The 24,399-nt window shown below is 36.8% G+C and overlaps 2 protein-coding genes and 1 long non-coding RNA gene across 6 annotated transcripts; 2 read left to right on the top strand and 1 right to left on the bottom strand.

The window, feature by feature from the left end:
* Positions 1-617: 617 nt before the first annotated feature.
* Positions 618-1,656, top strand: LOC116033502 (toll/interleukin-1 receptor-like protein). Its single transcript, XM_031276248.1, has 2 exons — positions 618-1,188; positions 1,332-1,656. Exons 1-2 carry the CDS (start codon positions 668-670, stop codon positions 1,537-1,539), a joined length of 729 nt encoding a protein of 242 aa, XP_031132108.1. The 5' UTR covers positions 618-667; the 3' UTR covers positions 1,540-1,656.
* Positions 1,657-2,061: 405 nt separating this feature from the next.
* Positions 2,062-22,405, top strand: LOC116033501 (disease resistance protein TAO1-like). Of its 2 annotated transcripts, XR_004100855.1 has the most exons (9): positions 4,265-4,382; positions 4,600-4,811; positions 5,022-5,234; positions 5,459-5,671; positions 18,498-18,710; positions 19,419-19,631; positions 20,164-20,245; positions 20,342-20,465; positions 22,071-22,405. XR_004100855.1 is itself a non-coding variant. In XM_031276247.1 (7 exons), exons 1-7 carry the CDS (start codon positions 2,302-2,304, stop codon positions 4,669-4,671), a joined length of 1,263 nt encoding a protein of 420 aa, XP_031132107.1. In that variant the 5' UTR covers positions 2,062-2,301; the 3' UTR covers positions 4,672-4,702. The 2 variants fall into 2 exon arrangements, 1 of the variants encoding a protein (XP_031132107.1); XM_031276247.1 differs by lacking the exons at positions 5,022-5,234; positions 5,459-5,671; positions 18,498-18,710; ... (2 more) ...; positions 20,342-20,465; positions 22,071-22,405 and adding exons at positions 2,062-2,385; positions 2,505-2,762; positions 2,857-3,066; positions 3,293-3,505; positions 3,734-3,946 and having other exon boundaries at positions 4,170-4,382; positions 4,600-4,702.
* Positions 15,257-17,727, bottom strand: LOC116033503. 3 transcript variants are annotated; one of them, XR_004100858.1, is made up of 5 exons: positions 17,160-17,727; positions 16,865-16,917; positions 15,943-15,987; positions 15,613-15,716; positions 15,257-15,460 (listed from the first exon to the last, which is right to left on the bottom strand). It is a non-coding gene; the product is annotated as an uncharacterized LOC116033503 (long non-coding RNA). The 3 variants fall into 3 exon arrangements; XR_004100856.1 differs by lacking the exon at positions 16,865-16,917; XR_004100857.1 differs by lacking the exons at positions 16,865-16,917; positions 17,160-17,727 and adding an exon at positions 16,102-16,832.
* Positions 22,406-24,399: the final 1,994 nt, after the last annotated feature.

Below are 24,399 nucleotides of genomic sequence, written 5' to 3'. Positions count from 1 at the left end.
TTATTTATAATAATTTAAATATCGAAAATCTAAATAAATCTAAAATTTTAATATAAAAAGTATTAATATTGGGCACCTATTTTTGCGCACCACGCATAGAAAATACTAGTTAAACTAATATGTGTAAAAATTGAAACTAAAAAATAGAATAATATTATCAAATAAAATTAAAGTGTAATTAAAATAATACTTACTTCGTGGTCATGCTACATCAACCATGTTCTAGGGTAGAATTTGCCTAATATGCAATCACCATTATTATGATTTGGACAATTCTCAAAGTGGGCAAGATATGGACCCAACTCATCACATATATGCATACCGTGTAATTATGCGTTGAGTTATACTACATGTACTCTCAAATTCTACTCTCCCACTTTTACTTTTACTCCCTAATGTAATAAATAAGAATTGGATATTTCTATCATGTGGATCCCAGAATAGGTGTTTATATCAAAAATTTGTGAATGGGAGTACAAATTAGGAGTATAAAATGGAAGTCCAAATAATATTTTCCTTATGGTTTGATCACTTTGATGGAGTCGTCAAAAGTAGTGGGCCCAACTCAGTGCCTAAATCCTCAATACTTTTTCAGGCATGTCAAGGGTTGACTCAGATGTCTTCTTGTAACTCTGTAATTTAATCCCCATTCCAATTAGTTTGCTGTATGGTCGAGTTCCAAAATATGGCTTCTGATACTCCTTCACAATCAACCCGGAAATTCACTTATCATGTTTTCTTGAGCTTTCGAGGTGAAGATACTCACAAGAATTTTGTTGATCACCTTTACGATCGCCTGAACCTGAAAGGACTCCACACCTTCAAAGATGACGAGCGGCTGGAGAAAGGACATCAGATTGCTCCCGCTCTCCTACAATCTATTCAAGAATCAAGATTTGCTGTTGTAGTCTTCTCCAAGAATTATGCATCGTCACCCTGGTGTCTAGACGAACTTACAAAAATCATGGAATGCAAAGATAATCTGAACCAGGTTGTGGTGCCAATTTTCTACGACATAGACCCTTCACATGTGCGCAAACAAACTGCAAGTTTTGAAGGAGCATTTGACGAACATGAAGAGAATTTCAAAGATGATGAGGGCAAGGCAAAGGTTGAAAGGTGGAGGAAAGCTTTGACAAAGGCAGGCAGTATTGTAGGGCACGATTTGCACGGTCATGAGTATAACGGGTTTGTTTTCTTTATCATTTTACTCCCAAATTTTATTTTTATTTTAATCTTATTACAGAGGATTATAAATTATAAATATAAATTGAAAGTAATGTATAGAGTTTCGTGAAAAGCTACCAACTACTAGTTCAATGTCTTCTCAGATTTGAAACAGAGTGTATCAAAGCAGTCATTGCTGACATATCAAAACAACTGCCTCCACCTCCAATTGTCCAAAAAGGTTTAGTGGGATTAGAGTTACGGCTTGAAGAAATAAGAATGAAGTTAAAAGTGTGGGATGAAGATGTTAAGTTAGTATTAGGTGGGTATGGGCGGTATTGGGAAAACAACCATTGCAAAAGTTGCTTTTGATCGATTTTCTAGTGGATTTGATGGCTCATGTTTTCTTGCTGACGTTAGAAAACATGGGCTGGAAGCCTTGCAAAAGAAACTCTTATCAAAAGTTCTCGAGGAAAATGCAATTGATTTAAATGATGTGGATGAAGGAATTCAGATGATAAAGAAAAGGCTTGAATGGAAGAGAGTGTTGATAGTTCTTGATGATATAGGTCATCGGGATCAATTAGATAAATTGGTTGAAGACGCTGAATGGCTTTGCAATGGTAGTAGAGTAATCATAACTACAAGAGACAAGCATTTATTCACTCAATTTAGAGTTGTTGTTGAACCTTATGAAGTAGAGAAATTGGAGGAAGGAAAAGCTCTAGAACTATTTAGTTGGCATGCCTTTAAAAAAGAATCTCCAGAGAATGGATTTGAAGATCTGTCTACATCTTTTGTAGCTCATGCTGGTGGTCTTCCATTAGCGCTTAAAGTCTGGGGTTCTTCTCTATGTGGACGAACAAACCAAAATTGTGGGAAAGCACACTAGAGAAGATTAAAGGCATCCGAGAAGGGGAAGTTATTGAAAAGCTTAGGATAAGTTATGATAGACTAGATGAGGAGTGTAAAAAAGTATTTTTGGATATAGTATGCTTTTTTCGAGGCAAGCCCCGAGATGATGTAGAAGAAATACTTAACTGTTGCGAATTAAATCCTGTCACAAATATATCGGATTTTATTGATAGATGTCTTCTATTTGAATTATTTGAATATGATGAGACCCGTATTCATATGCATGATTTGATACATGAAATGGGGTTGAATATTGCAAGAGAAAAAGGGAGTAGGAGATGGCGGCTTGAAGACATTGAGGATGTAAGATACATTTATTGTGGCTTAATATTTTCCTAATAAGCTACCAAATGTTTTTTTTTAATAATGTTATTTTGCAATGAATTAAAATGATTATTGTACATATTATTTTCTTGTTTTAGGAGCCTAAGGCGGTGGAAGGTCTTTTGCTTTCATTTGACTATGATGAGAATATTAGCCCTTGTATTGAAGCTTTCAAACAGATGACAAAATTGAAGATGCTAATAGTTAAATATCGTGTACATCATCTTTGTAGCTCAAAGTCTCATCAGGAAAGTATTGAAGCTTTCAAAGATATAGACATTGTGAATTATCTCCCAAGGAGTTTGATGGTTCTCAAATTCTCATATTATCCATGGTCAAAGCTTTATTTCCCAATGGTATTTGAAACTTAATTAACTCTGCACTTTGGGTTAATATATTTTTTTCCCTTATTAAGAGTTCAACCTTTTGTTTATCCTCAATCTCTTGCAGGAAATGAAAAAACTTACCTATTTGGATCTGAGCTCATCCAAATCTTTGTTAAAAACTCCAAATTTTGCAATGATGCCGAATTTGGTGAATTTAAACATTTCAAACTGTAAGGCATTAGAAACGATCCATCCTTCTGTTGGAAATCTTACGAAACTTGTTAAATTGAATTTAGGACATTGCAACCTTGCAAAGCTTCTGAGCTTCAATCAAGTAAGTTTCATATCTCACGTTTCTCAATCTTGTCAATTGCACTAAGTTAGAAATTTTTTCATAAATAAGGCAATACACTAAATCTAAAGGAGTTAGATTCATATGTTGAAACTATAGAACTTCCCTCATATGCATAAAAACTTGGCAATATATGTTAGTTATTTTTAAAAAGTTTTTAAATTTAAGAGTTCTGAAACATTTGACTAATCTCATTCTTCTCATGTAGGAAATGAAGAGCATTACCCATTTGGATCTCGGATGTTGTAGCCCTTTGTTAGAAACGCCAAATTTTGCTACGATGCCGAACATGGAGTATTTAAACCTTTCAAACTGTAAGAAATTGAAAGAGGTCCACCTATCTTTTGAAAATCTTAGGAAACTTGTGTCCTTCGATTTTCATGGATGTAGCAACCTTGAAAAGCTTCCCAGCTTAAACCAGGTATAATATCTCCATAATCTCATGCCTCAAAATTGCATCAAATAAATAAACATTCCATAAATAAAGTACATAGTATCTATTGGTGTTGGATATATTGTATGTTAGGATTATAGAACTTCCCTCATCTACACAACAACGTAACAATAATATGTGGTAGTTATTTTTGAAAAGTTTTTTAAGTTAACAGTTGTGATCAATAATGCGACTAATCTCATTTTTCTCATGCAGGAAATGAAGGGCATTACTCGTTTGAATCTTAAAAACTGTAGCTCTTTGTTAGAAGTGCCAAATTTTGCTATGATGCCGAACTTGAAGTTTTTACGCCTTTCAAAGTGTGAGAAATTAAAAGTCATCCACCCATCTTTTGGAAATCTTAAGGAGCTTGTGTCCTTCGATTTTCATAGATGTTGTAACCTTGAAAAGCTTCCTAGCTTTAAACAGGTATAATATCTCCATAATCTCAAGCTTCAAAATTGCATCAAATTAATAAACATTCCATAAATAAAGTACATAATATCTATTGGTGTTGGATATATTGTATGTTGGGATTATAGAACTTCCCTCGTCGACGCAACAATGTAGCAATATGTATTAGTTATTTTTAAAAAGTTTTTAAGTTAAAGTTGTGGTCAATAATGTGAATAATCTCATTTTTCTCATGCAGGAAATGGAGAACATTCTCTATTTGGATCTTACAGATTGTAGCTCTTTGTTAGAAACACCAAGTTTTGCTATGATGCCGAACTTGAAGTTTTTACGCCTTTCAAAGTGTGAGAAATTGAAAGACATCCACCCATCTTTTGGAAATCTTAAGAAACTTGTGTCTTTCGATTTTCATGGATGTAGTAACCTTGAAAAGTTTCCGAGCTTTAACCAGGTATAATATCTCTATAATCTCAAGCTCAAAAATTACACCAAATTAATAAACATTCCAGAAATAAAGTAACATAATACCTATTGGTGTTTGGATATATTATAGAACTTCCCTCATCAACGCCACAACGTAGCAATATGTGTTAGTTATTTTTAAAAAAATTTTACGTTAAGATAGAGTTGTGATCAATAATGCGACTAATCTCATTTTTCTCATGCAGGAAATGAAGAGCATTACCGATTTGGATCTTACAGATTGTAGCTCTTTGTTAGAAACGCCAAATTTGCTATGATGCCAAATTTGAAGTTTTTACGCCATTCAAAGTGTGAGAAATTGAAAGACATCCACCCATCTTTTGGAAATCTTACGGAGCTTGTGTCCTTCGATTTTCATGGATGTAGTAACCTTGAAAAACTTCCCAGCTTTAACCAGGTATAATATCTCCATAATCTCAAACTTCAAAATTGCATCAAATTAATAAACATTCCAGAAATAATGTACATATATCTATTGGTGTTGGATATATTATAGAACTTCCCTCATCAACGCCACAAAGTAGCAATATGTGTTAGTTATTTTTTAAAAAAATTTACATTAGGAGTTGTGATCAATAATGCGACTAATCTCATTTTTCTCATTCAGGAAATGAAGAGCATTACTGATTTGGATCTTACATATTGTAGCTCTTTGTTAGAAACGCCAAATTTTGCTATGATGCCTAACTTGAAGTTTTTACGCCATTCAAAGTGTGAGAAATTAAAAGACATCCACCCATCTTTTGGAAATCTTACAGAGCTTGTGCCCTTCGATTTTCATGGATGTAGTAACCTTGAAAAGCTTCCTAGCTTTAACCAGGTATAATATCTCTCCATAATCTCAAGCTTCAAAATTGCATCAAATTAATAAACATTCCATAAAGAAAGTACATATATCTATTGGTGTTGGATATATTATATGTTGGGATTATAGAACTTACCTCATCGACGCAACAACGTAGCAATATGTGTCAGTGATTTTTAAAAAGTTTTTTAAGTTAAAGTTGTGATCAATAATGCAACTAATCACATTTTCTCATACAGGAAATGAAGAGCATTACTGATTTGGATCTTACAGATTGTAGCTCTTTGTTAGAAACGCCAAATTTTGCTATGATGCCTAACTTGAAGTGTTTACGCCTATCAAAGTGTGACAAATTGAAAGACATCCACCCATCTTTTGGAAATCTTACGGAACTTGTGTCCTTCGATTTTCATGAATGTAATAACATTGAAAAGTTTCCCAGCTTTAACCAGGTATAATATCTCCATAATCTCAAGCTTCAAAAGTGCATCAAATTAATAAACATTTTAGAAATAAAGTACATAATATCTATTAGTGTTGGATATATTGTATGTTGGGATTATAGAACTTCCCTCATCAACGCAACAACGTAGCTGTTGAAATGGACAACAATATGCTATAGAATATACATAGAAAACTCACTGAATTGTACATCTCAACTATATACAGGCTACCTATTTATACACAAACAAGAACAAGGAAATAGACTCTCAGCCAAGAAGCTGAGAGTAAATCACTCAACTAACACTCTCCCTCAAGCTGGAGCATAAATATCAATCATGCGTAGCTAGTTACATATATATTCAACCCAACCCTTACCCAAACTTTTTGTAAACACATCAGCTAATTGATTAGCACTTCGAACATGCACCGCAGATATCAACCCCTGTGTCACCTTTTCTCTCATATGAAATGACAATCCACCTCAATATGCTTGGTTCGCTCGTGAAAAATAGGATCATTAGTAGTCTGTATGGCAGTACGATTATCACAAACTCACTGGTAGTTGCACCTCTACACCAATCTCCTTCAAAATACTATGCACCCAAACAATCTCACTCGTGACGTGAGCCATGGCCCTGTACTCAGACTCTACACTGGATCGGGTTACGACTCTATTTCTTGCTCTTCCACGAGACCAAGTTGCCTCCTACGAACACAAAATAACCTGTCGTAGACCTCCCGTCACTTGGAGACCCAGCCCAATCAACATCAGAAAATGCCTCAACACTAGTGTGCCCATAATATGCATATAAGAGCCCTTTCCCAGGGGCACCCTTCAAATACTTCACGATCCGGATAGGTGCCTCCCTATGAGCTTGTGTAGGTTCACTCATAAACTGACTTACCACGCTAACAGGAAACGTAATAATCTCCTTCGTCAACAGATCCTGGAATAAACAATAACCAGAAAAAAGCAACACACAACAATTTAGAGCTCGAGTGATCTAGCTTATAGAGAGTAAATTGAAAGGGAACTTTGGAAGATACAAAATAGACGAAAGGGATAATCTCGGAGTAGCAACTGCATTACCTTTACCCAAGATAGTGGTGGAAGAACCATCTGCTAGGGTAACTGTAGTACCACAATTAAAAGGAAAATATGTGGAAAAGAGACTCGGATTACCTGACATATGGTCACTAGCTCCTGAGTCAATGACCCATTTTCGAGATGAAGAAGAAGAAACACAGGCGGCAGGATTACCTGTTTGGACGAACGTAGCCGAACGCGATGACACAGAATCATGATTAGTTGGAAGCTGCGAGGAAGAAACTTTCAGCTGGTTGAACAAAGCTAAATCTTCATCAGTCATCACCACTATATGTCCTTCTGGTTTAATGAAAGAATTTGCAAACCTTTGTGGTCGAATCAGTTTCGGACATTGACTGCGTAGATGACTGGGGTCTCCACAAGCATAACAAAACGGTTTGGGACCCTGATTACGTGGATGATTCTGGTCTCCGCAGTTATAACATACCCTCGGTCCTCCGCGTCCTCCACCATGTCCTCCTCGACCACTCCCCCGGAATCGGCCACCTCGATTATCGTTGCCATTCCCTTTTAACAGCAGTGCTTTCTCCTCAACCATATTGTCCTGCGATAAGAAAACATGTCTTTCTGACACGTCTCCACTATTAATGTTACCTGATGCATTCTGGACCCTCGCAAAGACCTGATCCAGTGATTCTAACTCTTTGTCCCCCAACAATTGCGACTTGAGAACATCATATTCCGTACCTAACCCTGAGATCTAACTAAACACAAGTAGTTGGTCACGTTGTTTCTTCATTTCAGCCAGGTCATTTGAGATGGGCATAGTGGCGCACAAAGCATCTCGCACTCTTGAACTCATAATAATAATCTCTAATGTCTTGCCCCCTTCGAGAAGGACGATAGACATCTTGAGACAATTGATACAACATCCTTTGGCTATATGTCCCACTAAACCATTTATGTACTAAATCCCATAATTCTTTCACAGTTGTACAATGCTTCATTGACAAAATTATTTTCTTGTCAATACAGTTAATTATACGAGAGAAAATAGCTTTATCATCACTCTTCCACGGACTAACTGTGTCAGAAGATCCTGTTGGACACACTTCTGTCAAGTGTCCATCTTTTCCCATGCCACCCAAATTAACCTTAATTAAAAACTCCCATTCACCAAAATTGGACCCATCAGGTGCAAATCCAACCAAAACAAATAGAACAAAAAACTTCAACAAAACTTGAAGCCTCACGCCACCCCTACACCATTGTCAACATAACACCCCATAAACCATACCTGGATATAACGGGCCTACTGAGACGAGACTAACGAACCAATTTTCAGCCGGAGACGACGCCGGAAAACTCCTCACGCGCCGGCGCGTGTACTTTGGGGCGGCAGACAGCGGTGGCGCGTGGCAACTCCGATGACGACGAGATTTCTCCGGTGAGGTCGCCCCGTTGCTCCGACCAATGCCCACTAGGTCACTCTACTTCAACCTGGCTTTGATACCATGTTGAAATGGAAAACAGTATGCTAGAGAATATACATAGAAAACTCACTGTATTGTAAATCTCAACTATATACAGGCTACCTATTTATACACAAACAAGAATAAGGAAATAGACTCTCAGCTACTCAATTCAAACTTGAATTGAGAAGCTGAGAGTAAATCACTCAACTAACAATAGCAATATGTGTTAGTTATTTTTAAAGTTTTTTAAAGTTAAGAGTTGTGATCAATAATGCGAATAATCTCATTTTTCTCATGCAGGATGTTAGAATAAATTGGGTTTTGTTAGAGTCTTAAGGAGTTGTTAGAGGCTGTTAGTGTGTGGTTGTCTTTCTTTTTCTATACCTATAAATACTGTACAGCTTCAACCTATCTATACATTGAGTGAGTTATACACTACCGTGAGTTCTTCTCTTTAAACATTAACATGGTATCAGAGCCAGCGAGAGTGAGGTAGTGTACCGTGGTCGGAACACCCAGGCGACGCCGGAACCGGAATCGGGCGTCCATCGGAGCCTCCACGCGCCGTCGCGCCGCCATTGCTCCGACCCACGCGCCGGCGCGTGAGGAATATTCCGGCGTCCTCTCCAGCCGGAATTTATACTAGTCGAATCGTCTTTGTGAGTAGACTCCGTTAAGGTATGTATTTGAGGGTTTTGAGTTCGTTGAAGTTCTGCATTTTGAGAGCCTGCTTCTAAAGTTGCGTTATCTGCGTTTGTTTCCCTTACTGGCTGCTTTCGTCTGTGTTGTCCACCTTTATTTCTGGTTTCTTGGGTTTAATATGGCTGAGGGGAGTAACAATAATATTACTATTGTTTCAACTCCATCCAAATTAATTGATGTAGTGTTGGCGGCTGATGGGTCAAACTTTGCTGAATGGAAATTCTTAATTAAAATTAATCTAGATGGAATGGGTAAAGGTGACCATTTAGATAAAGAGTGTCCTTCAGAAAACGCAGCAAAAAGGGAATGGGAAGCAGACGATAAGGCTCTGTTGTCACGAATAATTAATTGTATTGATAGGAAAGTAATATTATCAATGCAACATTATACTACGGTAAAAGACGTGTGGGAATTAGTGTCTGAATGGTTTAGTGGGTCAAGTAATCTGAGAAAATTGTACCAGTTGTCCCAAGGTGTTTATCGACCTAATCAGAAAGGACGAGATCTGAGAGATTATTATTATGATTGCAAAAGTTTGAGTGAAGCTTTATGTACTACAATGCCTATTACAACTGATGTAAACAAAATGAAAGCACAACGTGATCAATTAATTGCTTTTAGTTTTATTTCTGGGCTTGATAAAGAATATGAGGTCCTTAGGTCACAGTTGTTGGGAAATAAGGAGTTAGGGTCGTTGGACCAAGTTTTCTCTCAGATTCAGAATGCTGCAGTAAGTACGGACAATAGTGAGCTTCCCGAAAAGAGTGTTTTTATATCACNATAATCTCATTTTTCTCATGCAGGATGTTAGAATAAATTGGGTTTTGTTAGAGTCTTAAGGAGTTGTTAGAGGCTGTTAGTGTGTGGTTGTCTTTCTTTTTCTATACCTATAAATACTGTACAGCTTCAACCTATCTATACATTGAGTGAGTTATACACTACCGTGAGTTCTTCTCTTTAAACATTAACATGGTATCAGAGCCAGCGAGAGTGAGGTAGTGTACCGTGGTCGGAACACCCAGGCGACGCCGGAACCGGAATCGGGCGTCCATCGGAGCCTCCACGCGCCGTCGCGCCGCCATTGCTCCGACCCACGCGCCGGCGCGTGAGGAATATTCCGGCGTCCTCTCCAGCCGGAATTTATACTAGTCGAATCGTCTTTGTGAGTAGACTCCGTTAAGGTATGTATTTGAGGGTTTTGAGTTCGTTGAAGTTCTGCATTTTGAGAGCCTGCTTCTAAAGTTGCGTTATCTGCGTTTGTTTCCCTTACTGGCTGCTTTCGTCTGTGTTGTCCACCTTTATTTCTGGTTTCTTGGGTTTAATATGGCTGAGGGGAGTAACAATAATATTACTATTGTTTCAACTCCATCCAAATTAATTGATGTAGTGTTGGCGGCTGATGGGTCAAACTTTGCTGAATGGAAATTCTTAATTAAAATTAATCTAGATGGAATGGGTAAAGGTGACCATTTAGATAAAGAGTGTCCTTCAGAAAACGCAGCAAAAAGGGAATGGGAAGCAGACGATAAGGCTCTGTTGTCACGAATAATTAATTGTATTGATAGGAAAGTAATATTATCAATGCAACATTATACTACGGTAAAAGACGTGTGGGAATTAGTGTCTGAATGGTTTAGTGGGTCAAGTAATCTGAGAAAATTGTACCAGTTGTCCCAAGGTGTTTATCGACCTAATCAGAAAGGACGAGATCTGAGAGATTATTATTATGATTGCAAAAGTTTGAGTGAAGCTTTATGTACTACAATGCCTATTACAACTGATGTAAACAAAATGAAAGCACAACGTGATCAATTAATTGCTTTTAGTTTTATTTCTGGGCTTGATAAAGAATATGAGGTCCTTAGGTCACAGTTGTTGGGAAATAAGGAGTTAGGGTCGTTGGACCAAGTTTTCTCTCAGATTCAGAATGCTGCAGTAAGTACGGACAATAGTGAGCTTCCCGAAAAGAGTGTTTTTATATGTACGGACAATAGTGAGCTTCCCGAAAAGAGTGTTTTTATATCACAGGGAAGCAATGGCGAAGGGAGCTCATTTGTGTCACAAGGGAATTATACTAACGAAGGGTATAATAGTCGAGGAGGTGGAGGTGGTTATACTAACGAAGGGTATAATAGTCGAGGAGGTGGAGGTGGTCGCTATCGAGGACGTGGTGGAAGAAGTCGTGGAGGAGGCCGTGTAGGGCCGAGGGTATGTTTTAACTGTGGGGAACCAGGTCATTTCCAAAACCAATGTCCTAAACCGCCCAAGCAACAGAGATTTGCTAACACAGTTTCTGGATCTGAAGGACATATGGTGGTTATGACAGATGAAGAGTTGGCAGCCTTCAATCAACTAAGGGTGTCCCCTTCCATGCAGTCTGTGCCTCAGTTTCCATCCAATCAACCTTCTCCTTCTGCAACTTTTGTCCAAACAGGTAATCCTGTTGCGTGTGTGTCTTCTTCGTCTAAACAGTGGGTCATTGACTCAAGGGCTAGTGACCATATGACAGGTAATTCTAATGTTTTCTCTACATATTCTCCCTCTAACCCTGGGGCTACTGTTACCTTAGCGGATGGGTCATCTGTGCCGATTTTGGGTAAGGGTAGCGCTGTTGGAACCTCCTCATTGCCCTTATCATCTATATTATACCTTCCAAAGTTTCCCTTTAATTTGCTTTCTATAAGTCAAATCACGCGGACTTTAAATTGTTCGGTTTCCTTGTTTTCCTGGTTATTGTCTGTTTCAGGATCTTTTGACGAAGAAGATTATTGGTAAGGGGAAGGAAGTCGGAGGCATGTACGTGTTAGAGTAGTCTGTGTCGCCGTCCAAAGCCATGTTGAGTGATACCTCTCATTTCCAATTACACTGTCGGTATGGTCATCCACCATTGTCAACTCTAAAGAAGATCTTTCCTGGTTTAGAGTCGTTGTCTACTTTGCAGTGTGAGTCGTGTGAGTACGCTAAGCACTGTCGAGTTTCCTACCCTCTTCGAGTTAATAACAGGGTACGGTCTATATTTGAACTTGTTCATTCTGATGTTTGGGGTCCTTGTCATGTCACAGGAAAAAATGGGTTTAGATATTTCGTAACATTTGTAGACGATTTCTCTAGATGTACGTGGTTATATCTTATGAAGTCTAGGGATGAATTGTTTACTATTTTTTGTAATTTTTGTGCTGAGGTCAAAACCCAGTTTAATAAAACTATTAAAGTGTCTGCGGAGTGACAATGCATGAGAGTATTTCTCTAAACTGTTTTCCACTTATATGAGTCAAAATGGGATAGTTCATCAGTCCTCGTGCGGGTATACCCCTCAACAGAATGGAGTGGCAGAAAGAAAAAACCGTCATTTGCTAGAGGTAGCTCGGGCTATTTTGTTTCAGATGAAAGTGTCTAAAGTTTTCTAGTCTGATGCTGTTCATACAGCATGTTTCCTTATCAACCGAATGCCTTCATCTGTCCTTCAAGGTCAAATCCCTTACTCCTGCGTGTATCCGTCAGAACCCCTGTTTCATCTCCCTCCGAAAATATTTGGGTGTACTTGTTTTGTCCAGGATGTTCGCCCTCAACGTGGGAAACTTGATCCAAAGTCACTCAAATGTATATTCTTGGGATACTCACATACTCAGAAGGGTTATCACTTTTATTCACCAGACTTAGGGCGGTATTTTTTTGTCAGCTGATGTTACTTTCTTTGAAAACATGGTGTTTTCTGGGAGTGTAACTGGGTCATTTGAGTGTGGTTCTACTCCGGATAATGACTTCCTTACATATACTATTTCCATACCAGTTGGGTCTGTTTCACAAGTGAGTACTTCCACCTTACCATTATCTTCGTCAAATGATCAGAATATTCCCATTGCCCTACGTAAAGGTAAACGCCGTTGTGTACATCCTATTTCTTCTTTTGTGTCTTATACTCATTTGCCAGCGTCTTCTCGCGCCTTTGTGTCTCGTTTAGATTCTGTGTCAGTTCCAAACACTTTGAGTCAGGCTATAGCTCATGATGGATGGAGACATGCAATGGAGGAGGAGATGGCTGCACTGGAGGACAATCGGACTTGGGATTTGGTACCCCTCCTGGTCGGTAAGACTGCGATTGGTTGCAAGTGGGTTTATGTTGTGAAGATGAACCCGGATGGGTCGGTGGCTAGACTTAAGGCTCGTCTTGTTGCAAAAGGGTATGCGCAGACTTATGGGGTTGATTATACAGAAACTTTCTCCCCTGTAGCCAAGTTGGCTTCGGTACGTATCTTTATCTCCTTAGCGGCGTCTAACCACTGGCCTTTGTTTCAGTTAGATGTCAAGAATGCGTTTTTGCATGGAGATTTAGTTGAGGAAGTATATATGGAGCAACCCCCCGGGTTTGTTGCTCAGGGGGAGTCTGGGAAGGTATGTAGACTTCAGAAGTCTCTATACGGTTTAAAACAATCCCCGCGAGCTTGGTTTGGGAGGTTTAGCAATGTGATTGTTGAGTTTGGTATGCAGAGGAGTACATGTGATCATACCGTCTTTTTTAAGCATACTAATGTTGGGTGCATTCTCTTGATTGTTTATGTTGATGATATAGTAGTCACAGGTAGTGATGCAGGAGGGATTGAAGCACTTATAGTAGTCACAGGTAGTGATGCAGGAGGGATTGAAGCACTTAAATCTTTTCTCAAGGAAAAGTTTCACACAAAAGATTTGGGAGTGCTGAAATATTTTTTGGGGATCGAGGTTGCTCGTTCTCGGAAAGGGATATTTCTTTCCCAGAGGAAGTATGTGCTAGATTTGCTTGATGAATTTCTTTCCCAGAGGAAGTATGTGCTAGATTTGCTTGATGATTTTCTTTCCCAGAGGAAGTATGTGCTAGATTTGCTTGATGATACTGGGTTCCAGAGGAAGTATGTGCTAGATTTGCTTGATGATACTGGGTTGTCGGGCTCAAAACCGTGAGATTTGCTTGATGATACTGGGTTGTCGGGCTCAAAACCGTGTGAGACGCCGATGGAGCAAGGTGTTAGGCTTGCAGCTGGTGAGGGGGAGGCCCTTGATTCTCCCGAGAGGTATAGGAGGCTAGTGGGAAAGTTGAACTATCTTACCATTACGCGTCCGGATATTGCTTTTCCGGTTAGTGTGGTGAGTCAGTTTATGCAAGCGCCTACACTAACCCACTGGGATGCGGCAGTTCGTATCGTTAAGTATCTCAAGAATGCGCCTGGGAAAGGTATTTTATATGCTAATCATGGACATATGAGTGTTGAAGCGTTTTCTGATGCTGATTAGGCAGGCTCATTGAGTGACAGGAGGTCGACAACAGGGTATTGTGTGTTTGTGGGAGGTAATTTGGTTTCATGGAAAAGCAAGAAACAAACAGTTGTGGCTCGATCTAGTGCAGAGTCTGAGTATAGGGCAATGGCTCATGTGGCTTGTGAGATAACGTGGGTGCACAACATTCTGAAGGAGGTTGGTGTGGAGGTGATGAAGCCCATACGTCTGTGGTGTGATAATCAAGCGGCTATACACATTTCAAACAATCCAGTGTTCCATGAGCGGACCAAGCATATTGAAGTAGACTGTCATTTCGTGCGTGAGAAGGTCCAGCAAGCACTACTACACAGACGGCTTTTAACGTCGGCTAAGTAAACCCTTTAACGTCGGCTAAAAGTTAGCCGACGTTGTAAGGTACACATACAACGTCGGCTATATGTTAACCGACGTTGTAAGGTACACATACAACGTCGGCTATTTACAAATAGCCGACGTTGTAGGTAACTTAAAAACAAATAAAATACCCTACAACGTCGGCTATTTACAAATAGCCAACGTTGTAGGTAATTTGAAAATTACTAAAATACCCTACAACGTCGGCTATTTACAAATAGCCGACGTTGTAGGTAATTTGAAAACTACTAAAATACCCTACAACGTCGGCTATTTACAAATAGCCGACGTTGTAGGTAATTTGAAAACTACTAAAATACCCTACAACGTCGGCTTTTTACAAATAGCCGACGTTGTAGGGAATTTGAAAACTACTAAAATACCCTACAACGTCGGCTTTTTACAAATAGCCGACGTTGTAGGGAATTTGAAAACTACTAAAATACCCTACAACGTCGGCTTTTTACAAATAGCCGACGTTGTAGGGAATTTGAAAACTACTAAAATACCCTACAACGTCGGCTTTTTACAAATAGCCGACGTTGTAGGGTAATTTTTTTGTTTTTAAATAGGCATTTTATTTTTCTATTTACACCCAAAACCTGCTCAAATATATATAGCAATCACAATCACATTCAAAACCTGTACAATTTATATTTATAATATCAAAATTAATAAAAGCAATAAATCTCATTGATAATAATTAATAATAGAAGTTCATCCAAAATTATCTAAATTAATTAATACAAGTCATAATATTATCCCAAACTTTGTACCGAAAGCAATAAAAGCAATACATCACATTACTATTTCACATACTAATGCAATGTATTAATCCATTCATCAATGAACTACTTGGTCCATGTGTCTCTAACTTCATCAATCTCTTGTTGATTGTAGCTCAATGAACCAACTCTCTCCACTATCTGTAATAATTTTGAAAAGTAATAAATAATAATTAGTAAGCTAATTTAAGCTAATATTTTTAAAATTTGAATGAGAAATACTAGCTTCTACCTCGCTTTGCCACCCAAAAAAACACCATCTCATAATTTCTAACAGACAGCATAATGCTTACAGTTCATATGCAGAATAGCAATAATGCATGTGACATATTCTGTTGAAGCTTCGAATTCACAGACTAACCCTCATGGGATGCACTGTTGCTCTTGGAGGAAGCCCCTGAAAAGAGGGGGAGGGGCGGGGGTATTGGTCAGCATCAATGTTAAAATTCATCTAACATTTCATGATCTTAAACACAGTACAATTTAATAGCAAGCTATACATTACAAATGAAGCTCCAAATAGGGGAAATATTTTTTATCCAAAAAAAAAAACCTGCTTTAACTTTTCACATAAACAACAGTTAATCCAAAAACAAATAAAAGGAACTTGGAAATTAATGTACCTCTGCCATTTCAATTGCGGATACTCCAAGCGCCCATACATCTACCTGGGAAAGATTGGGAGATAAGTGTAGGGAAAACAATAAGTATAGTACAATAAAAATAGTATGCAGACAAAATTCAAGAGCCACAGGGAGATCACATTGCAATGTCAATAATACCTTTCCATCATACCGACTTTCTTGAATAACTTCTGGAGCCATCCAAGAAAGAAAATGACAAGCATTGAACACATCATTATAATGCAAGGAGATGGAGAGCTGAGAAAACAATACTAGTGTTTTTTTTTTTCATATTTCATTCCCACTTGCATGAGGAAAAGGGACATTACTCCTTCAGATAATCAAGAACCTATCCAGTAAAATGATTTTTAGCACTAGCTAATACCAATAAGCTTTTGCCTTAGAATAAAATTGTGCAAATATAAATTTCATTCCTTTTCTTTTTTTGTATCGTGGCTTTGATAGAATCAGACAATCAGTAGGAGGAATGCAGCATCTACCATCACATAAAACAAACACATGGAAATCAAAAGGTTTTAAAAGAATCCATTACTGTTGATTATGTTGCATTAGTAGGTAATACTACACATGAATGATAATGTATATATGCTTATCATTAGTTCTTAGTAATGGAAACTAAGAATTGTCAAGGAAATAACCCTTTGTATCACAGTAACTGCATTTACATGTTCATGGTGTCATATTTCCAAAAATATTTCTTCAAAGAGTGTATAACTGAAACTGTCATTTCAGTAACCTACTATATGTTAGATTTCTTTAAGTTATTTCCCATTTGCATCCAAAAATAAAAGAAGCAATCATGAAATGAGGAAAAATTAGTCATATAATGTCAAAGTATAGCTGTATAGATAAATTTTTCTACTAAGGAAGTTTTAGAACTATAAGTAACTCATAGACATACTGTGTTACGTTTGGACATTGTTCTAGTCAGCTGTGCAGCAACACCAAAATCACCTGCTCATACTGATAAATTAGTACAATTTTGGGACTCAATAAGAAATCACAATAACTATTTTGATGAACAATTTTTGGGAAGACAAATTAATGAGATATCAAACTGACATAGTAATGAAATTAAGGAATGATATATAAGTTCTGGAAAATAATAGAACAGAAATGCAGTTTCAGAAAAGTCAGAATTTACATGATACTGTAGGTGAAGGCACTAACCTAAAAAAAAAAAAAAAAAACCTTACCGTTGTGACAGATCGGCGGCGGAGCTCAAGAGCTGCTGCCACTATTCATATGACAGATCTGCGGCGGAGCTACTATTTCCTCATTCACCACCTCCTCCTCTTTCATCCCCCACTATTCATATGATCCTCCCTTCCCTCAAGAGCTGCTGCCACATCACCGCCAGCCACAGCCACATCGTAAATCCTCCCCAGCCTTCGCTTTGCCTCTTTCAACAATACCTCATACGCCTGATGCATCTCGTCCAACTCAATCACCGCTTTATACATCTCCCTTTCCTTCTCCGCCTCTTTCCTCTTCCCTTCGTCATCCAATTGCTTGGATAGAAAAGCGTCCATTTCCGCAAGTTTTGCCTTAGCAGTATCCACCATCTCGTGATCAGGACGGTCGCCCAGAGCTTTGAGCAGAGATCGGGTCTGCGCCACGTCCACTATGGCCAGCCGCATGGCAACTACGACGTTGGGATCTGTGAGATGAGGCATGCGGTCAGTGATCTCAAAATGAGGATTCTGCGGCTGCCGGGTCCGTGCCGTTGGTCGTTCCATGTCGTCGGCAGAGGTGGTGGTGACGCTTAAGGATCCAAAGCTGGGAAGTTTGGACATCACATAGGAAAGAATCGGAAATTTGGGGATTTATTTACAAACCCTACAACCTCGGTTATTACTAATACGTCGGTTATTACTAATAACCGACGTTGTAGGTCCAGTATAGATAATACGGCGCAATACGACGTCGGCTAAAGTCCTAGCCGACGTCGTATTGCGCGGGGGCTAAGTGAATTTGGTGATACGACGTCGGCTAATGTCATAGCCGACGTCGTATCAAGGGTCGACGGTGTGCGTTTGTGATACGACGTCGGCTAAACACCTAGCCGACGTCGTATCGCGTAGTAGTTTTAAGTGCATACCTTTAACGTCGGTTATTACCATATAACCGACGTTAAAGGGTTTTTTTTTATTTTTAATTATTTAAATAACATATAACGTCGGCCAATTATTTAGCCGACGTTGTATGTGATTTCTGTAGTAGTGAAGGGTTACTTTCTATGGCTCATGTCCGCAGCGGCGACCAGCTAGCTGATTTGTTCACTAAAGGACTCAGTAGGGATAGGGTTGAATATATTTGTAACAAGCTGGGCATGATTAATATCTATGCTCTAACTTGAGGGGGAGTGTTAGAATAAATTGGGTTTTGTTAGAGTCTTAAGGAGTTGTTAGAGGCTGTTAGTGTGTGGCTGTCTTTCTTTTTCTATACCTATAAATACTGTACAACTTCAACCTATCTATACATTGAGTGAGTTATACACTCCCGTGAGTTCTTCTCTTTAAACATTAACACAGGAAATGAAGAACATTATCTATTTGGATCTTACAGTTTGTAACTCTTTGTTAGAAACACCAAATTTTGCTATGATGCCGAACTTGAAGTTGTTAGACCTTTCGAAGTGTGAGAAATTGAAAGACATCCACCCATCTTTTGGAAATCTTACAGAACTTGTGTCTTTCGATTTTCATGGATGTATTAACCTTGAAAAGCTTCCCAATTTTAACCAGGTATAATATCTCCATAATCTCTAGCTTAAAAGTTGCATCAAATTAATAAACATTCTAGAAATAAAGTACATAATATCTATTGGTATTGGAGATATTGTATGTTGGGATTATAGAACATCCCTCATTGACGCAACAACATAGCAATGTGTCAGTTATTTTTAAAAAGTTTTTTAAGTTAAGAGTTGTGATCAATAATGTGACTAATCTCATTTTTCTTATGCAGGAAATGAAGACCATTATCGAATTGTATCTTACATATTGTTGCTCTTTGTTAGAAACACCAAATTTTGTTATGACGCCAAACTTGAAATATTTAAAACTTTCATATTGTGAGAAATTGAAAGAGATCCACCCATCTTTTGGAAATCTTACGGAACTAGTGAATATCAATTTTCATGGGTGTAGTAACCTTGAAAAGCTTCCGAGTTTTAATCAGGTATAATATCTCCATAATCTCAAGTTTGAAAATTGCATCAAATTAATAAACATTTCAGAAATAGAGTACATAATATCTGTTGGTGTTGAATATACTGTATGTTGGGATTATAAAACTTTTCTTCATTTGTGTTGGTATATATTGTATTTTAGGACTATAGAACTTCCCTCATTGACGCAACAACTCAGTAATATGGGTTAGTTATTTTTAAGAAGTTTTTTCAGTTAAGAGTTGTTATCAATAATGTAACTAATCTCATTTTTCTTTTGCAGGAAATGAAGAGCATTACCGGTTTGGATCTTACAGATTGTAGCTCTTTGTCTGAAACACCAAATTTTGCTATGATGCCCAATTTGCAGTATTTAAACCTTTCAAAGTGTGAGAAATTGAAAGAGATCCACCCATCTTTTCGAAATCTTAAGAAACTTGTGTCCTTCGATTTTCATGGATGTAGTAACCTTGAAAAGCTTCCCAACTTTAACCAGGTATAATCTCTGCATAATCTCAAGCTTCAATATTGCATCAAATTAAAAAACATTTCAGAAACAAAGTTCACACTATCTATTGATGCTGAATAGATTATATGTTGGGATTATCACTACAAAAAAAGCCTATATAGTGATGGATTTAGTGATGGAAAATTTCCATTGCTAATGTAGCGACAGATTTTAATTTTTTAAGCTAAAGGGTCATTTTGCGAAGCATTAGTAGGGATTTGCGATGGATAATCCGACGACATATTTCCATCGTTAAATACGTGGCTAATCTTAGCTGCAAATTTTGGTGTAAAATATAGCGATGGATTATTCATGGGCTAACCCAAAAAATTGTAAAAATTATAATTGTTACATATGGTGATTTCTGACAATTAATAAACAAGCATCCAGCACATTTTAAGAGATGAATTTAATATATCAATTATGAAATACATCAGTGATACTCCACACATTTTGGGGAAGTTAAAATTTTGGCAGGTTTTCTTACTAAGGGTCTTAAAAATAATGTGTGCAACATCAGGTCTATTATCTGCCTCAACCTTCCCAGCTTTTCTGATGGACTCAATCCTTGGGGAACTCCCAATAACAAAAAGCTCCATGAGGTTCATTTTGGTTATAATAAATGCATATCTAGAATTAGTTATGTGTATTTCTTTCAATTAACATTGTGAAGTGATGCTGTGTTCTAATTTAAACAGAGTGACTTGACTCCTACTTATGTTGATGATGATCTCATTGAGGTTGTTGGCTTTCGGGATGCTTGGCATGGCCTTGTTTGCTTGCTCCAAAAGGGCACGGCCACATGGGAGATGTCTTTCCCAAGTAAGTTAACTTATTTTATTAACGCGAAGTTTATTACTAATACTTCTTGCTCTAGCATATGACAAATTTGTTAAAGTATCCAAAAGCTCATTATTAAATAGATAAAAGTTGTAGAAGATTTACAGAACATGAAGCAATAATGATAAAATTTGGGGAAGAGAATGTGGCTTCATTATTCCAAAAAAAAAAAAAAAAATCAATTTCTTCGTAATGGATTGCTTTGATCTAAATAAAATTCTCTTCATGAACATAAATGGATGGGATTGGGATTAACAGTGGTTGCACTAAGCAGTATTTTATGCATTTAGGTTACTTGGGTTGCAATTAAAGATGTAAAACTAACATTCCATGATTTTCAAGAAACTTTACCTTGATAATGCCAAAGCTGCAAAACTTATTACTAGTACAAGCCAATGGTTATCTGGTAACTTCTATTATCTGGTAACTTTAAGTTTTAAGAAAATATTCATTGAAAATGGATAATCCCTTCTGTGGTATTATCTCAATTCTAGGAAATGTTGTATTCTTCTGTTTCAAACAATAGGAACCAAGGTTAAACAAGGAAAATTATTGAAAAATGACCTTTTGGGGTGAATGAATTTACCACAGATTCTCTAGGTTTCTATATATGAATTTGTGCCTTATGTACTTGGTAACAAATAGATGTTCTTAAGGTTTTCTCTACATTTTAAATCTTATTAAAATTATTTATTGTGATATTTCCTCTGTATTGGCCGGAGAGGGTGAAAGAGTTACAATTTTAGTGACTTTATTTTCATTTGTTGCTTTTTGGGAATTGGGACTACATGGTTTATTGGATATCCATTTAGTTTACTTGTGAAATCATTTTTAATCTAGGGTTATCATGTTTTTTATTATGGTTTAAATGTTAAAGCTTATTTAGTCAAATGATTGAGATGATGCCAAAGATTTTTCCATCAAGCTGTAATTTTCACTCATCTCAGATGTACTAAAGAAGAAAAAAAAAAAAAAAAAAAGAGTATGATTCTTGGTCCATTTTCTATGAGTTTGAGGGAGATAATGGATTATTGATTGAACAAAAGTTTTCAACTTTCTTAAAGCAGTAATCACAAAATTTACCAAAATGGAGATATTGAATAACTAGCTATTAAATGGTTTTCATTTCATTGAACTTTCCCCATTTTACTTGTAATTATGGGTACCTTTTCATCCCCTTTCCCCTATTGTAAGGCAGGATGTTGGTTGATATTTAAGGTTTTGATTGCCATTCCTTTCAACTGTGTTATGCTTTGTACATAATATTTGATGCTAATCACTCTTGGAGTCTTGGGTTTTTGACTTTAATTAGATACTGGCCTGGTATAGTATCATTTCATATATGCAGAATCATTGCCAGTGAGTTTTTAAATTGCTATTTTTCACTATTGAATTTTTAGTTGGATTTAATTGATATTTTGTTTGCTGCATACCATGATTTAATGGAGAAGAAGGGCCTCAGGAACTTAGGAAAATTGCAATGAAGTGCATAGTATTGATAGAATTGGTGTGGTGTAGTGTACAATAATCTTGAATTGATTAATGTTGAAGTATTAGTTGATAGTTATGTGTTGACAACGTTTGTAGGAGATCAAGATGCAATGAAGGACAGCCCAGGTGGTAAGAGTGCTCTACCTACAGCCAAGAGGTTGGAGGTTCGATCCTCAAACCCCTCAATTTGAGCCGGCCAACTATGGGTAACCTAGTTCTTAACTGTTGCATTTTTTGTGACAAATGCTTAGCAGAATGGTTGTGTTGCATAATATAATACCAGAAATGATGTGTAGAAGGTTATTGGGTAGGTTGATTGTCGGGTGGTCTCATCCCATTCGCATAATCTTGTTGTTACATCATGTTCAGAACACGCTTGCATTAGTCGGTTTACTTAAATGTGTATGGGTCTTCTATTTTTTTTTTTTTTTTTTTAAAAATAATGTGTATGGGTCTTAAACATGTTGATATTGACATGTTAATGACACCAAAAGAAAGTAACATTTTGGTTTAAGTAACTTCTTTAAACTCATTTGTATCCATCCAACATTGAAGGTTTACTGAGTAGGTTATAGTTTTGGCTTTTCAAACATTGTACTTTTATTATTTTAGTTCCTAAGTTTAAAATTGATTATATTGTCTTTCAACTATTTTTTAATCTTTTACACAATTGAAAAATTTTATTTTTAGTTCTCCGTGAGAACTAGTAGTATTCAATAGTTGGAGGACTATGCTAGGTCAATTTGAAGTTAATTAATGACAAAAATTGGAATAATGCATTGGGATATTTGGTAAGTTAGGTGGTTAATGTAGTCGCAACTTGCGAGTAAATTATATTGTGGATCTGGTTCACCTTATATGTTGGATTCATACACAATTTACATATTAAATGTTCACAATTTTTCTTTTAAAAATTCACAACTTTTATACTACAAACATACAATGTTAACATATATGTAATTGATTGTTTTGTATTCATAAGTTCCTTTCAAATACTGCAGTACAATTGTTATGTGTTCTGACTTAAAAACACAATTTACATGTTGGATGTTCACAATTTCAATACTAAAAATAAACAATTCAATTACGGTTAGGGTCCACCTTGCATGGTATAACAACTGATATATAGGCTTGTAGCACAACTTTAGAGTTCAACAAATGTATCGATTAGCTGAGCAATTAATAACACTATAAGATGTGGAATTACATATCCTATGTTGTTTATGGGTTATTACAAATGAGTAGAAGGAGTCCGAGTCAAATTTTGTAAGGCAACTTATGCTAAATTTAAATTTCCATGGTGAAATGCATTCTTCAAATAAGAGTCAAATTCTACAAACACAAGCTAGTCGTACCAAATTTGAATTAGTCTGCATCCAATACTAATCAACATTATTTTAATTTTTCTAAGTTATTAGCCAACCAAATCCTTCATTTACTACCTATTCATTTGTGAACAAATCCAACTATTATCAAACGTAAATCCGGATAGAGTCGGAGATGCATGGTATATTATCTCAATAATTTTGTATCAAATCTTATCTTAAATGGCGACTTGTGATAAGTGACATGCAAAGCTCTTCATTTAGAACACCATTTTGTATTAAAAATATAAATAAAATTGCCCGCACAGTTCAGTTGGTCGGGTGAAGTTTGAGAAGAAAAATGGAAATAAAATTGAGAGAGTGTAACAATGTAACTTTAGAGAAAATTAATCAGTCATCAATTCTACTTTTTTATTTTTTTTTGGATAATGCAGGAAACCTATAATCACTATTCAAGAGTATGTACGTGGTAAACCTCACTTCATGTGTAATAGGCTTCAAATCACACAAGAGAAGTAAAGCGTACTAGGAAATCCTGTGAGATGAGCTAAACTGAGAGAATATTAACAAGAATCAAACTCGAAACCTTCTAATACGAAAATTATCATTTATCCACTAAGTTACCCCTTTTGGGACACCGGACACAATCAATGCCTATTTGGTCTAGAAAAAGAAAACAAAATCAAAGAATTTTGTAATTTGTAAAGTTCGTTACAATCAATTAATTTCATAATATTGTACACCGATAACTTTTTATTTTTGGCCTGGACTCCTGGAGCCTAGGCACGTTACAAAGAAGATGAGACGAAGAACTTTATATTGTTGTGATGAGTTATGTGTAATGCTTACAAAATGTTAAAAACTCATAACTTAGAACAGATGTAAAGTATTGATATTTACTTACCCAACCTTTAAATAACTAATTAATTAAAAACTCATAACTTAGAACAGATGTAAAGTATTGATATTTACTTACCCAACCTTTAAATAACTAATTAATTAATTAATGGAAGTACTACTGCAGAGTCTGAAAGAAAATGTTGGCAAAAATCAAACTTGTAACCTTCTAAATATAAGAGTCATGTTTCACCTTTTGATGA

Source organism: Ipomoea triloba, chromosome 10 (genome assembly GCF_003576645.1).
Source record: "Ipomoea triloba cultivar NCNSP0323 chromosome 10, ASM357664v1".
Taxonomy (NCBI): Eukaryota; Viridiplantae; Streptophyta; class Magnoliopsida; order Solanales; family Convolvulaceae; genus Ipomoea; species Ipomoea triloba.
This window is presented reverse-complemented; position numbering and strand designations above follow the sequence as displayed.